Source organism: Chlamydotis macqueenii, chromosome 6 (genome assembly GCF_036417535.1).
Source record: "Chlamydotis macqueenii isolate bChlMac1 chromosome 6, bChlMac1.mat, whole genome shotgun sequence".
Taxonomy (NCBI): domain Eukaryota; kingdom Metazoa; phylum Chordata; class Aves; order Otidiformes; family Otididae; genus Chlamydotis; species Chlamydotis macqueenii.
In genome coordinates this window covers 25010299-25024509 of record NC_141561.1, presented here as the reverse complement: position 1 = coordinate 25024509, position 14211 = coordinate 25010299, and the positions used below count along the sequence as shown (strand labels likewise).

Sequence of the window (14211 nt, the reverse complement as noted above, 5' to 3'; positions counted from 1 at the left end):
AGGCACAAGGGTCTTGTCTTTCTTGGGAAACTGGCAGGCTGGTCAAATTGAAAAGGGTTCAAGGTAACCCCCCTCCCTGACCCCTATCGACACAATACCATGTCTTATTGTGACAATACTTTTGGCCCAAATCAACAAAATATTTAAGAATGTACTTGAATCATTTTCTTGATTACAACTATTTTCTTAGGTGTAGTTTAATACTGTCAGGTTTGCTAGCAGTTTTTTGAACAGTTATTTCATTTTCTTTGAATTTACTGCTGTACTTCAGTTTTCAATGCGATTTGCATGATGAGAAATGTCTTCTATTTTAAGAGTTATAATCTGAATTGTTATCTATTAACCTGTCAAACCACAAAATGCTGACTCCCTTATTTTCCCCATCATTGTAATTTCCATCTTAGAAGAAGAATTCAGTTAAACACAAGAGATATTTGTGTAATACAAGACTATAGACTACTACAAGAACAACGACCAATTTACAATCTTTAATGCCTAAATAATTTTCAAAACTGCATGCCTGCATTTTCAAAACCAGAAAGTACCATATATACAGAAAGAGAGAGAGAGAGAGAGAAGATCAACTAAGTAACCAAAAAAAAAAAAAAAAAAGCTGTCACTGTCCACAGGAACCATGTCTAGTCACGTTTTCAGTCAGTCAGTCAGTCAGCTAGCTGAGGGTCATGTCATTATTTAGTTTCTGTAGAAAAAACACAAGTACAAGAATATTATCAAAAGCAACATACCTATTTTAAAATATATGTATTATAAAACATAATTGTTACAACAGCACATAAATAAGGTTTTTAATATATTTAGAACAATAATACTAAAATATTATATATGCTTCTCCAGATTAAAAGAAGTACCTCTTTTTCTGAGCAGTGTGTGAAAGCCCACATTTTTTCTGCAATATACTGTTGATACAAAATACAGTTAACTTTTTATTTATTCTGGAGTATATTTCATTATGATACAATTACTTTTAAAAAATATTTTTGCACAGAAATAAATCATTATGAATATAGATGTTAAACATCAGGAATTTAATAAAATTTTAACTAAAAAATGAATGCTAATCAAATCAGTGATGCAGGACCATTTCAGGAGAACGATAATAAAAGACAACAATAACCAAGTGTTTCATGACAGAATAAATGTTTTTCAACTTAGTAACTAACTAATTATTTAAAAACAACACCAAACTTTTTCAGAAGGGGAAAAAAAAAAAAGCAATTAATCCATTTGCTGTGGGTTATTCTGTGGCTCTTAACAATCAGCAGTGATTATTAAGAGCCACAGAATCCAGCTGTAGATACCTGTGTTTTGCAGTTCTAATACAGTGCTAGTTAGAAGCTCCACTTTCTAAGGACTGCTTGAAAGCTTTGTTAAATGTTTGGGGTGGGTTTGGGGTTTTTTTGGTGCTGGTGGTTTGGCGGGGGGCGGGGGGCAGCTGTATTTAAATAGAACTACTAGGCTGCAATGGAGAGATTAATTGAAATCGCACAATACATTCTTCCTAAAGATACTAAATTCTTCCCTTCCTCTTCTATTTTTGAGTGATCCAATGTGCGCAACAGGCATCAGACAATTGCAGCGAGCTTCTCATGAACCACTCAAAGCAATGCAAAAATCCAAGTAGAGAGCACAAACTAGTCAATACCAAGAACATTCAGATAGCTTCTGGTTTTACCAGCTGCCTACAGGTCAACACTTGTAGTTGTCTTCTCGACTCTGCTCTGACTCAAAGCAAGCTGGTTTAAAGTGATTATTTCAACTATCAATACTTACTTAGCATAAGAGGGGGAGAATTTCACCCCAAAACACCCTTACATTAGAACTTAAAGTCGTTAAGAGAACCTTATTGGTCTGCATTTCCATCATTTCTCTGCTACTTTTAACTACTCATATAAACAACTGAATTTTCATTGACTTGTAGGAGAGCCAGAGCCTGTGAAATTAATTAGATGGACTAGTTTAGAATATTAATACACATATATTCAAATTCTCCTGATAAACAAAGGTCAATGCAACATAATAGACTGTTCTTATGATCAGAAGTTTACATTGCAAGAGCATTATCAGTAGCATACCACTAACATAAAACATTTTTTAAGAAACATCTTTAAATATAATTTATAAAATTGTTATTTACATAAGAAAAATATTATTGGGGGAAAACTTCAAAAAGTCAGATAAAAACTGTTGAAATAATAAGTATTTTATTTAAATTGAATTAGTCAATTGAATTAAATTTATTTTCCTGTAGATTCTATTGAATTCACAGATCTTATCATGGATTTTAATCAGAGAACCTTGTATAGAAAGGACTATTGCAGAAATCCAGTCACCTTGTTAGAGATAAAAGGCAAGCAATACAACAGGACTTTAGAATGGATTTTTTTTTTTTAAGACGCAATGACTTCCTTAAGTGAAAACTCACAGAAGTTTTAGCTAAGATTATTAACTGATGTACTTAATGTAACGAGATGTAACACTGAATTTAGAAAGCTCTTCTACCTGCGTTACTGCAGGGACATAGCAGAGGAAAGGCTAACCAGAGCGAAAATATTCAACCATCATTTGCACCAGAATTACAGGTAACCTATCCCAAGACAGATTTAGGGTATCCACCTTTGAACAGACTAAAATTAGTACTCTTTATTATTTAAAAATTTACAGAAATGCAAAACCTAGGAAACAAAGCTCTGCTGTAATTTTGCACGTGTAAAAATACTATTCTTCAAATAAGACCTTATTCCTCCAGTTTTCCAATTAGGTAAAGTGATTCAACAGCAAATGTGTATGTCTTACCTTCACCTCATAAAGGAGTTCAGGTTTCTAAATAGTTAATAATAGATATATATTATAATCTAAAAACATAATTTCAAATATAAAATAAGTTTTAGCCTTTGAAAATCCCATTTGGTAACCAATGGCACCTTTTGCCAGGTGGATACCTTAAATAAACTTCTCAAAAATCACACTGGAAAAGTGTGTGCTTGTGTACGTGTGCACACGTGTGTGTGTGAATAAAAAAAATCAGGTTTAGACTGACAATCAGAAGAGAATCTCAGTCTTCTCACTCTTACCTTTCTTAAAAACAAAGAAAGAAAAAGTAAGAATAAATCATCACTCTGATTTTTGATGCATATCATATCTAGAGTTTTCTAATAAAAAGTAGTCAAGGCAGACCTGGTATTACATTACACTTTACATCATAGTTTCTCCTGTACTGACCAAGAGGCTGGCCTTTTATTATTGGAAGTAAAACTCCCATTAAAAACAAACAGAACCTTTGTACAAAGATAAAAGCATGGGCATAAGTTACTTAAAACTGTATTTACCAGAGCTGCTGATTTTAAAAAAAAAGTTCCAAATTAGTTTTAACCACAATTCAATGCAGGAAAAGAATGCTAGTAAGCCTTTTTTTTTTTTAAAAAAAAAAGCAAGTTGTGTATAAAGACTAAGAGCACCTTTAGTAACTGCTGCTTATCAAAAGAACAATATTAAAGTCTTTAGGAAAAAAAGGAGGTAAAGAACACTGTGGGCAAAATCTTTTTTGGTTTTTGCAACTCCCCTGTCACAAAGAGTGTCTACACAAAGAAAGATACAAAAGTGAAGCTCAGAAGTAAAATATCAATGCAAAGAGAGTCAGATTTCATGTGATGTTTTCTGACAGAGTTAAAGCAAAACCGCATGTCCCCTGTAAAGATAATATGGGTACAGAAATTATTTGGAAGCTACAGTAATATCTGGGAGTTATTTTGTAGAAAATAGCGTTTAGCCTTCCCTCCTCCAACTATATTTCTCTTTTGGTAATAGTCCTAAAGTTAATTTTTTTTTTTTTTTTTTTTTAAATTTGAATGAAACCAGTGTTTTAAAAGAACAAATGAATTTTGGCCCGATGTCTACAAAACCTCTCTAGGAGCTCAGTTTTCATAGACCATAATCATCAATTAATATATTCTCAAACTTATTATATTAAATACACACCTCAATCCCACCACAGTAGGCTCTGCAATATTTTCTCCCCTATCACACACTCTAGCTACACCTGATTTCCGAGAATCCGGAAGACTCAAAAATCCCAAACCTTTGGTTTCACCTGGAAACCTTCCCTGTCCCTCTCACGTCCTTTTCTATTTACCCCTTCCCTCCTTCGCTCTTCAAGGACTAAACGCTGCATCTTTATCCAACACCATTGTAAGGGCATGTGTTTTTCATAGAATCATAGAATGGTTTGGGTTGCAAGGGACCTTTAAAGGCCATCTGGTCCAACCTCTCTGCAAGGGGCAACCAGATCAGGTTGCTCAGAGCCCCGTCCAACCTGGCCCTGAATGTTTCCAGGGATGGGGCATCCACCACCTCTCTGGGCAACCTGTGCCAGTGTTCTACCACGCTCAGTGTAAAAATTTTTTTCCTAATGTCTAAATGCTTTAAATGAAAGAAAGACACACACAAGCTGATCTCAGTTCCATAGTTTATTTTTGCATACTCTTTTCAATGCTAACTGACACCCAAATGTACATAAAGTGAATACTTCTATGAACATCCAGATTGATGTGAATCAACTGGTTTGTATTTGTTCAAAAATTATAAAAATAGATTTTTACTAAAATAAAGTGTAGATGTGCATCTGTAAGCATACATACACCCATATATACATATACACAAATATGACAAATTAAATTTCAAGTTGTTAGTTAAAAATAGATTTAAAGTTTATCATTACATGTTCATACCTAACTTCAAAATACTTTATCTATCACTATTTCAAGTAGTTGAACTCCAGTTTAAATAACAGTTCAGACTGGATACTCACTTGCTCAGTAAGTCCTCTGACGTTTGTTAGATTCTTCTGTAGGCAAGTCTGCCAACCTTACTTTAAGCCTGACACCATTCACAATCTTGCCATGTAACGCAGTTATAGCATCACTGGCACTTGCTCTGTCTGCAAATTTTGCATAGCCCACATTTTTTCCAGCCACAAGGTAAACTTTTATCAAGTGTCCAAAACGACTGGGGAAAAAAAAAAAAAAGAAAAAAGATAATTTACAGGTTTTGCTGCAACATAGATACCCATTATCCAATCCGAAATACATATAATTTGGTAGCTGCAAAAACTATATTCCGATATGTATGTTATATTTTGTGCTGCCCTGTTCCAAAACTCCCAACTTTAATATTCCTTTCTCTAGAATTCCAGGCAGGAATAGAAATCCAAAGTTCATAGGCAATGTTTTCTATAGAACATTACAACAAAACCACAAGCACCAGTGATTTATCTCTTATTTAAAAGAACACGTAAAGCTAATCAGTACCATAGTCCCCAAACACTAAACAGCACTCCCAAAAAACCCACAAAAACAAAACAAAAAACCCAAACATATCAAAAAGAACACACGCATACACACAAAAAAAACCAGCTGATAATTCAGAGGTTAAACGTGCATCTCACTTAAACAAACTTGCTCAGCTGTGATTCATCTTTAAAAAGGTCTCACTGAAATGACTCAGAAAGCAAGCACTAAAGCTTGGAAAAACTCAGATTTCCAAGTCCTCAGGAGGTTCCTAGACAGTTCCTAAAAAGATGTTTTTAAAAAAATAAAGTCCGCTTGCTTCATACTGAAATTAAACAAGCGTCAAGGTCAAGACTAGGGTGAATAGCCTTTGTTTTTCCCCTCCCAGCATCTGATTAAGAAAATCCAGTATATCAAATAGGCACAATTTTAAATTCCACACAAGTGCATATTGTTTCTTTTCCTCTCCTGGTGCTTTGAAAATGTTTTGGCTTTCCAAAGATTTATTGCAAATGCCAGCTATTAGAAAAGGCAAATGTATTTTTCTTCAAGAGTGTACTAAAAATAAATAATATAAAATACTGGAGAACAGCTGAACTATAGATTTGTTATCAAGATGGCAAAAATTATCTCCGAAGTCTTTGCTCCTCATAGGCAGGTAGTGTGAAAGGACAGCTGAAACAGTGTCAGTAAGATGCAAACAATAAAAATGTCTCAGGATATAAAAACCCTCCCTATAGTTACTCCCCTAAGTTACTGTGGAAATTTATCAAAATACTTAAATTCCTTATAGAAATATGTACAAGAAAATGCCAAATAAATTAGCCTATAAGAACCGGAAGTACCATATTTTTTTATTTAAAAATGTTAAGAGACTGGAGATTTTAGTTCAGATCATGTTAATCAATATTAAAGCTGCTGTACTGACAATATTGCCTCTGTGCTTCAAGACGAATTCCATTACACACTTGTTTCAAACAGGAAGTGTTACCTATTGATCACTTATTGATGACTGTGTGCTGTCTCTTCTGGAAAGAGTTTTCATTATTACAATCTTTTTTTTTCAATATTTATTTTAAATATTTAACGGTTCTTTTTTTTTTGTTAGAGAACACTTATTTGTAAATGGAGTCTTACCAGAACACATCCTCCAACACATCTACAGGTAATGGATGGGGATGAAAAAGTATGAAAAGCCTTTCCTTCACAGAAGTGTCAGGTGGAACTTTTTTTTTGTGTGGTGGAAGTATGGCATCTGTTTGAGGCTGAAGTAACTGTGAGCCAGAAGTTCCTCCAAATGCCTGCTGAAACAGGGGAAAAAAATGTCAATATAAATTAACCAATGGAAGGGAAAAAGTAATTTCACCTTATTTGCAATTTTTGTTCCTATCATAGGATATAAACAGGCTCTACCAGTTCTCATCTTAATTTGTTTACTTTGGTTTTTTCATTAAGTTGGACAAAAAAAAAAAAATCCAAGTAATGTCAGACACTCTTACAGGGAATAAAAAGGTACCAACCAACAAAGGTATGTCTTAAAAATGTAGTATCTAAAATAGTTTCAGAAGAAAGCGTGCAGTGTTCTTTATTGACATATCTGAAGATTCTTACAGCAATTCAGAATATTAACAGTACCCATTAGATTAACTTACAGGAGGTGTCCTGTACTGCTGAATAACTGCATTGTTATTCCGCAACACTGATGACACATGTGCTGTTACCAGCTGTGTTGCCATTTTTCTGATGAGGCTGCAAGTAGAAATGATAATAAATTACTTTAAAGAAAGAGTTAAGTTATAGCAATATTAAATTCAGGAAGAGAAAACAGGTTTTAACGCACATCTGAAAGTATCTCTGGAAATCTGTAAACATGTAGATAACGAAAAATCAAGTCGGGCTTTCATGACACTCTAGAAATGATCTCATGCATGCTGGCTGCAACTCACCGAGAACACTCATACATGTTGACATATAGAGATACAAAACTCATTGCTTTTTTAATACTTTAGGGGGAAAAAAAAATAAAAAGTTAACTGTACAGAGCCCACTACATTTTATGAAAGGTGCCTAAAAGGCAGAAGGGACAGAAAAATTTCACCTGTTTCAATAAAGAGCAGAGATTCAATTCAGAAGCAGAAAGTTTACTTCCAGCTCTCATTTTCTCATAATTTTAATTTGTTCTGTTATGGAATAAGAAAAAGCAATTGCACTTTTTGCATAGATTCACAGCCCATGTTTTAGGACTACAAAATAGCAGGAATTAGTGAAGAATGAAGGAAATTGTTTGCAAGAAGGATGGTTGCAATGAATCAGTTTTTTAGTTTAGATCAAGCATGGACTTCTGAAGTGATTCTCCTCACTGTCCCTCCTTACTGTCCTCATGCATATCCCAGAACAGGTTTGACATGAACTAGATTCCTTTAGGATGAAACTAAGCCAAAATATTCACTGCTGGAGTGTATCTAAGCTGCTCCAACTTGTAATCAGCATTCAAATCTCAGGAATAGATTAGAGGTGGACCAAGTAAAATCTGACAATCCCCATACAGTGAGGATATCAGATCCTCAGCACCCAACAGATTTACTCTACATGTGTGCTTCACAAGGACACTATTCGCAGTACTGCAAAAACAACCACGAAATCAAGTAGATAAATCTGGTTTTAATACAAAAACCTCATCAAAAATACATTCCAGCCTTGTTGATTTTACAGAAACATTCAAAAAGGTTCTTGACAAATCCAAGGCTTTCCAATGTATCTTAAGAATATGTATTGTAATCTTTTCTTTATCAAAGGCTAGTAAGCTTCAAAAGGTTTATTCTAAACTATTAAAAAAAACAAACCAAAACCAACTCGAACACCTAAATTTCAGAAAACACTATCTACAAGAATGAAACAAGATCACAGTGACATTGCTGTTACTTCTTATGTTAAAAGTTTATTTTTCATTTTGAATTCTTCCCTCCAGAACAAAACTAACAATTTTCTGTCTCTATGTATGGGTACTTACTCGGAGCTATCGCTCCCATCTTCTAGGAAAATGACAGTTAATCGATTTCCAGGAGGATACTCAAAACCGTGTAATTTATACTTGGCATATATAGCTGACGCAGCAGTACTGTACTGAACCACAGCGTACCCTACAAATACAGCGCACACAGTTTCAGTATGATAATCCTTAGAACAAACTACACTCACATAAAGCAATAGGATTAACCTGCACATTAGTTATGGATGATACAAAATTCCTGAAGTCTTTTCACCACACATTACATTACTTAATAGCAACATCAGTAGTATTTGTGAAGAAAGCTTCAGTGGAATTAACTCGTTGCCAATGACCTATATTTATGCTAACTTGAAAAGCTGGTAATAAAGCAATGCAAGTGAAAACACGTCTCCTTCCCTAACCCTGAACTAGAAACAGAAACACATACAGTTTCATTTTAAAATGCAATTATCCCATCAACAGTGAATCTTAAGTACTGTAAAGTTACACTTTAACTCTCTGAATCATTTCCAGTTCTAGCTTCTTGAAGAAGAGACATCTTCCGCATTTTTCTCAACAACAGCAAAACAGCAAGAGGACCGAAACCAAAACAATCCTTCCAATACAAAATACTATTTGTTTTGGAATTATTTAATCCAGTTTACTCATGTCAGCTTCTACACACAGACATACCACTACCACTTCAAGATGAAAACTCAAAAGAACTGTTTAGAGAACATTTAAATTAATGTCTAATAATTTTTGAAACTTTTTCTCAATTTATTCTGCTCAAAACTATTAACTTAATTTGACCAAAAACCAAGTCTCATTATGTTGATTCTGTCCTTCTTGAGATTCTATTATCTGAAAATAAAGGTATTTAAGGCTACCTGTAAACAGGGGTTCAAACAAAACTGAATTTCTGAGTTTATGCACCAGTGACAGCAGCAATCACTGATACCTAAAACATTCATTCTTTCCAACTAGTGTACTGTACTTTGCAATACAAATGCATTGAAGTACAATTAAAAGGCATTCCCTTCAAAGAAAGAAAAAAAATCTTTTTGTACTTTCACTTACCACTATTAGTATGAGGATCTCGCTGAACATCACAATATTCCAGTCCTGGGACTAGATCAAAGAGGGCAAACAGCTGCTCCTGAACCAAGGGAAGCCGTGATACCACTGACAGACGTTTGGAGACTGACTCTTGGCATTTGCTCTCATTTTTTTCAAAACTACAAAACTCTGGCTGCCCACCTCCAGAATCAAGACAAAAATAAATAATTTGAATCATCACACCAGCATGCCTTCATTTCATACATATTTTTAATTCAGCTTTTAAAAGTATTCTACGTCAATGATATACAAAAGGTAACATGTTTATTCAACCAATGCAGGTCACAAAATCATCGACCAACTAGAGCAAAGCAAGCCATAAAAATATAGAAACAAAATGCTTGGCTTGTTTCTAACTCCAACGTCCAATCTACTATTTAAATGTTGACCTAAGCCTCCACCAGCTTCCCTTCTTCCAAACTGCATTCTTACTTTGTGACCATACTCAAGACTACAAATCACTTTTAGTATAAAAAGCTGTGACTTACAAAACGGAAGTGTACTTCCTCTGGGTTCTTGCCTCGTGTTATTGCTATAGTAATCATGTTCAAAAGATTCAGATGACTTATTTTTCGGTTCTGCCAAAATGGCCCTGTAGCCTGAAAGAAACAACCACACACGTAGCACACCTCAGCACATCTGAATTACCTGATAGGATCTGCATTCTCCAAGTACTGTATTTAGAAACAGACTGTTCACAAAACCCAGTAAGTGCTGGCTTTAGGAAAATAAGCGAGCTATAATTTTTGAAGTCTGCCAGGATAACTGTGTGAAAGTTAACAACTTCCACATAGAACTACTCCTAGTCACAAGTTAAGCACAACAGAGCCTACCTGCTGCGAGGGACTAAGCGCTGGCACAGCTTGCCCAGAAAGGTTACAGTCTCTGTCCTTGGAGATATTCAAAAGCCATCTGGAGTGGTCCTGGGCAACCACGGCGCCCAGATGACCCTGCTTGAGCAGAAGGGTTGGGCAAGATGACCTCCAGAGGTTGCTTCCAACTCCAACCATTCTGTCATACTTGGCAGGATTCAGAGACACTCCAGAGACAATAATCTGAACTTCTATGCTGTAACAGCAGCTTATGTATGTTTTGCACTGATCTAGATTTTGCTGTTATGAAAGAAATTGGTATTACTCTCAGGCTATCCAACTGATATGATTTAGCCTTACAGCAAAAAGGAAATAAAATATAACTGCTAAGTGATCTCAGACTCATATTCCTATGCAAAAATTGTCACAAATAGAATTTTTGTACAACCACTTCTGACAGATATAATGTAGAACCACCACATATATTATTAGAGAGGAAAAAAGAAAAAAAAACCACAAGATCAACAAAAAAAAAACCAACCACACCGACACACCAAGTTGTTTCATATTCATGATCAAGTGAACCTGGAACAGGAGGTTGGACTGGAAGGCTGCCGTTAGGTTTCCCCAAAAGCCTCTCTCCTCCTGGATAAGCAAGCCTAGTTCCTTCCATTTTTCCTCATAAGTCATGTGCTTCAGCCCCTGACCACTTTGGTGGCCTTCCATCAGACTCACTCAAATTCATTAACACCTTTTTCGTACTACAGCATAAGTGACAAACGTTCAGTCATAAAGCGTACAGAGTCTTTGATTCTGTAACAGATTAATCACGACATTAAATGAAAACAAATAAAACCAACAATTTATTTATTATAAATATAATAAATATATGTTATATGTTTATATATAATAATAAATTTATTTATTTATTTATTTATTATAAATAATAAATAAATGTAATCATAGCAGAATCCCTATGGATTATCTAATATACTTTTATATATAAATTCATTTTATATCACATATATTTGATTTAAAAATTCGTATTCCCAGGGATACACTAAAATGACGTTTTCCTGTGTATGAAGCCTACATTACAGGCCAACAATAATGCATGAAAGAAAGCTCTATATCCATTTCCAAACTCTCTTCAGTGATGCTACTTGCAGTTTGGTGCTTCAATAATGTAACCAGGTGACTATTCTCAATGAATGTTCATAATACTATTTTTTATTTGCAATAGAACTTTGTCTCAAGATGTGTTTACATCATAAATAATTTACCTGCAAACAAAACTAAAAATTAAAGTGACATTAATGATGATACACACTTATCATGAAAAATTTGAAAGAGTTCAGTCAGATTCTTACTTCGATCACACTCTTCAATTGCTCGGGCAGCTTGCGATGGTTTTAAATACCTCACATAGCCCAAACCTTTACTTTCTCCAGTAGTCTTGTTTTTAATAATGCTGCAATATTCGATATCTCCATACATCTAGAACAATTAAAAAGCATATTAATTTACAATATTTGAAAATGTATTAAAGTTCCATGTCTTACGTCCTTCTGATAAATTAAAACAAACACAATCTAAAATAACAATTAACAAATAGTGAATCAGCACCTTAAATTTCTCTCGCAGATCTTCCTCTGTATAGGATTTTGGTATCATAACAAAGATTCGTGTAAGCTCCTCATCTTCAACATCTCGGTGGCTTCCAGAAGCTCTTGACTGCGCAATAAATACCTAATGAAATAATTACATAGACATTAATTACTGAAGAAAGGGTCTTAACCACATATCAACAAGTAAGTTTTAAAAAGTCTTTGCATTTATCTTTCACATAAGCTAGCTTTCCTAATATGGAAAAAAAGAACAGCTCTGATCATGGATACATCTGTGACAGAAGATCTACCAATACAATACATCTCAAATGGTTTCCCAAACAGGACTGAGGCCAGCATGGTCAGGAACACCAAAGCTCGATGCAGCAGCACTGCCAATGTCACAGGCGGCACGGAAGGTAGCAAAAATGCATTACTGCAACAGGCAGTTGTAATAAAAAATATACTATACTATAGCAGTAGTAACAAAAAATAAGTAAGCAGATAAATAAACAAAAAGAGCCTAGCAGCTTATTGAAACCTTGCTAGTGCAGTTCACTGCTCAGTTGTGCTGAAATCTACAGGTCTAGTGCTTTACAAAGGATCATAACTTCTCACATCCTTTTAAATTATTGAAATAAATTTCATCTCAGAAGTGCACCCCAGAAGACAACCAGGAAAAAACCTCACGAAACCCAAACAAACAAGCCCAAAACAAACAAGTAAGAAATATACAAGCACCCTTCAAAGTAAGCCTCTTACGCAAAAGCAGCAATTGATTTCACAGAGCTCTTAAATTATTTCTCTAATAGTCATGGAGGGGAGTAAGGAACACAGTTCTGATCTTCTGGCTTCTAATGACAATTTCTTCAGAAAATATTTTACCAGGTCAATTGCTTTTTCAAACTAAACACACGGAATCTTCTTTCACTGTTCAGTCATTCGTATCTTCACAGTACTTGGGAAATATGAAAACAATTCAAAGGGTTGAAAGCTGCCAGCAAGTTCCACAGATTTAAAAAAAAAAAATCCCATAATTGTTTTGAAAGAACTGTGGACAAGATACAAAACCAATATAAAATATACTTGCAAAGACAGTTCTATTTATCAATATTGATCTTGCTTACAACACTTAAAATATACTGCCTTAGAATATTTCACAGCAATTTCTTCAAGGTTAAGAAAAAAAAAAAAAGATGAAAAGCTAGTTTCCAGGTAGTGCGTTTTCCCCAGGCCTGCTGCAGCTTATGCCACGCGTGGGAACTTCAGGCCGGGGCGGGACCCACCGCAGCCCCTCCTGAGGAGCCCCGCCAGGCCCCCGAGCCCCGCAGCCGAAACCGCCCCGCGTTTGTCCCAAACGGGTGACAACATCAGCACCGCACCGCGCGGAGAGCAGGCCCCAAGCTGCGGGCGGGACCCTCCCCGCGGCCGCCGGCTCGCTGCGGGTTTGCCGGGGCTGCTCCCGCAGGCCTCCGCCACCAGCCGCACCCCCCGCCCCCCGAGGGGCTGCCCGTCGCCCCCGCGTAGGCCAACGCCACCTCCAAGCGGCAAGCCCGGGGCGCGGCGGCCGCGGCCTGCCATCCGCCGCGGCCGCCATGGGAAGGGAGCGGGGAACACCCACGGAGGGAAGAGGGCGGCGCGGCCCGGGCGGCGGTACCTTGATGGGCTTGGTGTCGGGGACCAGGCTGCGGCCGTGCATCTCCTCCATGGCCCGGCAGGCCTGCGAGCTGCGGGCGAACTTGATGAAGGCGATGCCGCGGGACTCATTGGTGCGCCTGTGCCGCAGGAGCCAGATGTTCTGGATGTCCCCGAAAGGGGAGAAGCGCTCCCGGATCAGCGCCTCCCCGGTGTCCTTGCCCAGCACCACGAAGACGCGGCTGTTGGGCGGCTCGTCCAGGCACTCGGCCGAGAGGCGGAAGCCGCTGCTCTCCTCCATAGCGGGACCGCCGGGCTCCCGGGCCGCTGGGGACCGCTGGCTTTTCTCGGGGGCCGGCGGGGACCGGCCGCACGGCTCCTTCCGTCGGGGAGACAACATGGCCACCCCCTCCGCCTCCTCTTCCGCGCCGGCCGCGCCCCTCTCGCTTCCACTCAGGGCCGCGGCCTCGCCTACGGCAGGCGGGGCTCCCCGGCCGTCCCACGCCGGGCTTCAGCGCCCGGCCTGCGGATGAGCGGAGCGGTGTGGCGTTTCGCCGGCGCGTGCGGCGTCCCCCGCTCCCCGGGGAGAGGGAGGGGCTGTGCGGCCGCAGCGCCTCCTGGCCCGCCCGCGGCACCGGTGCCCCGACCCTGCGGGAGAGAGGCACCCGCTCCCGGGAGCGGCGGCGAGGGGGTGGGAAGGGCGAAGCAGACCCGGACCGGGGGCCGGTGCTGAGGAGAGCGCCCGG

General features: G+C 37.9%; 1 protein-coding gene across 3 annotated transcripts; it reads right to left on the bottom strand.

The window, feature by feature from the left end:
• Positions 1-469: 469 nt before the first annotated feature.
• RBM45 (RNA binding motif protein 45) lies at positions 470-13976 on the bottom strand. 3 transcript variants are annotated; one of them, XR_015258943.1, is made up of 11 exons: positions 13488-13976; positions 11850-11972; positions 11594-11720; positions 9900-10010; positions 9373-9552; positions 8314-8443; positions 6956-7052; positions 6441-6607; positions 4826-5022; positions 1792-1951; positions 470-700 (listed from the first exon to the last, which is right to left on the bottom strand). XR_015258943.1 is itself a non-coding variant. In XM_086751072.1 (10 exons), exons 1-9 carry the CDS (start codon positions 13863-13865, stop codon positions 4830-4832), a joined length of 1506 nt encoding a protein of 501 aa, XP_086607198.1. In that variant the 5' UTR covers positions 13866-13976; the 3' UTR covers positions 470-700; positions 4826-4829. The 3 variants fall into 3 exon arrangements, 2 of the variants coding, with proteins under 2 accessions (XP_086607198.1, XP_086607200.1); XM_086751072.1 differs by lacking the exon at positions 1792-1951; XM_086751074.1 differs by lacking the exon at positions 1792-1951 and having other exon boundaries at positions 6441-6604.
• Positions 13977-14211: the final 235 nt, after the last annotated feature.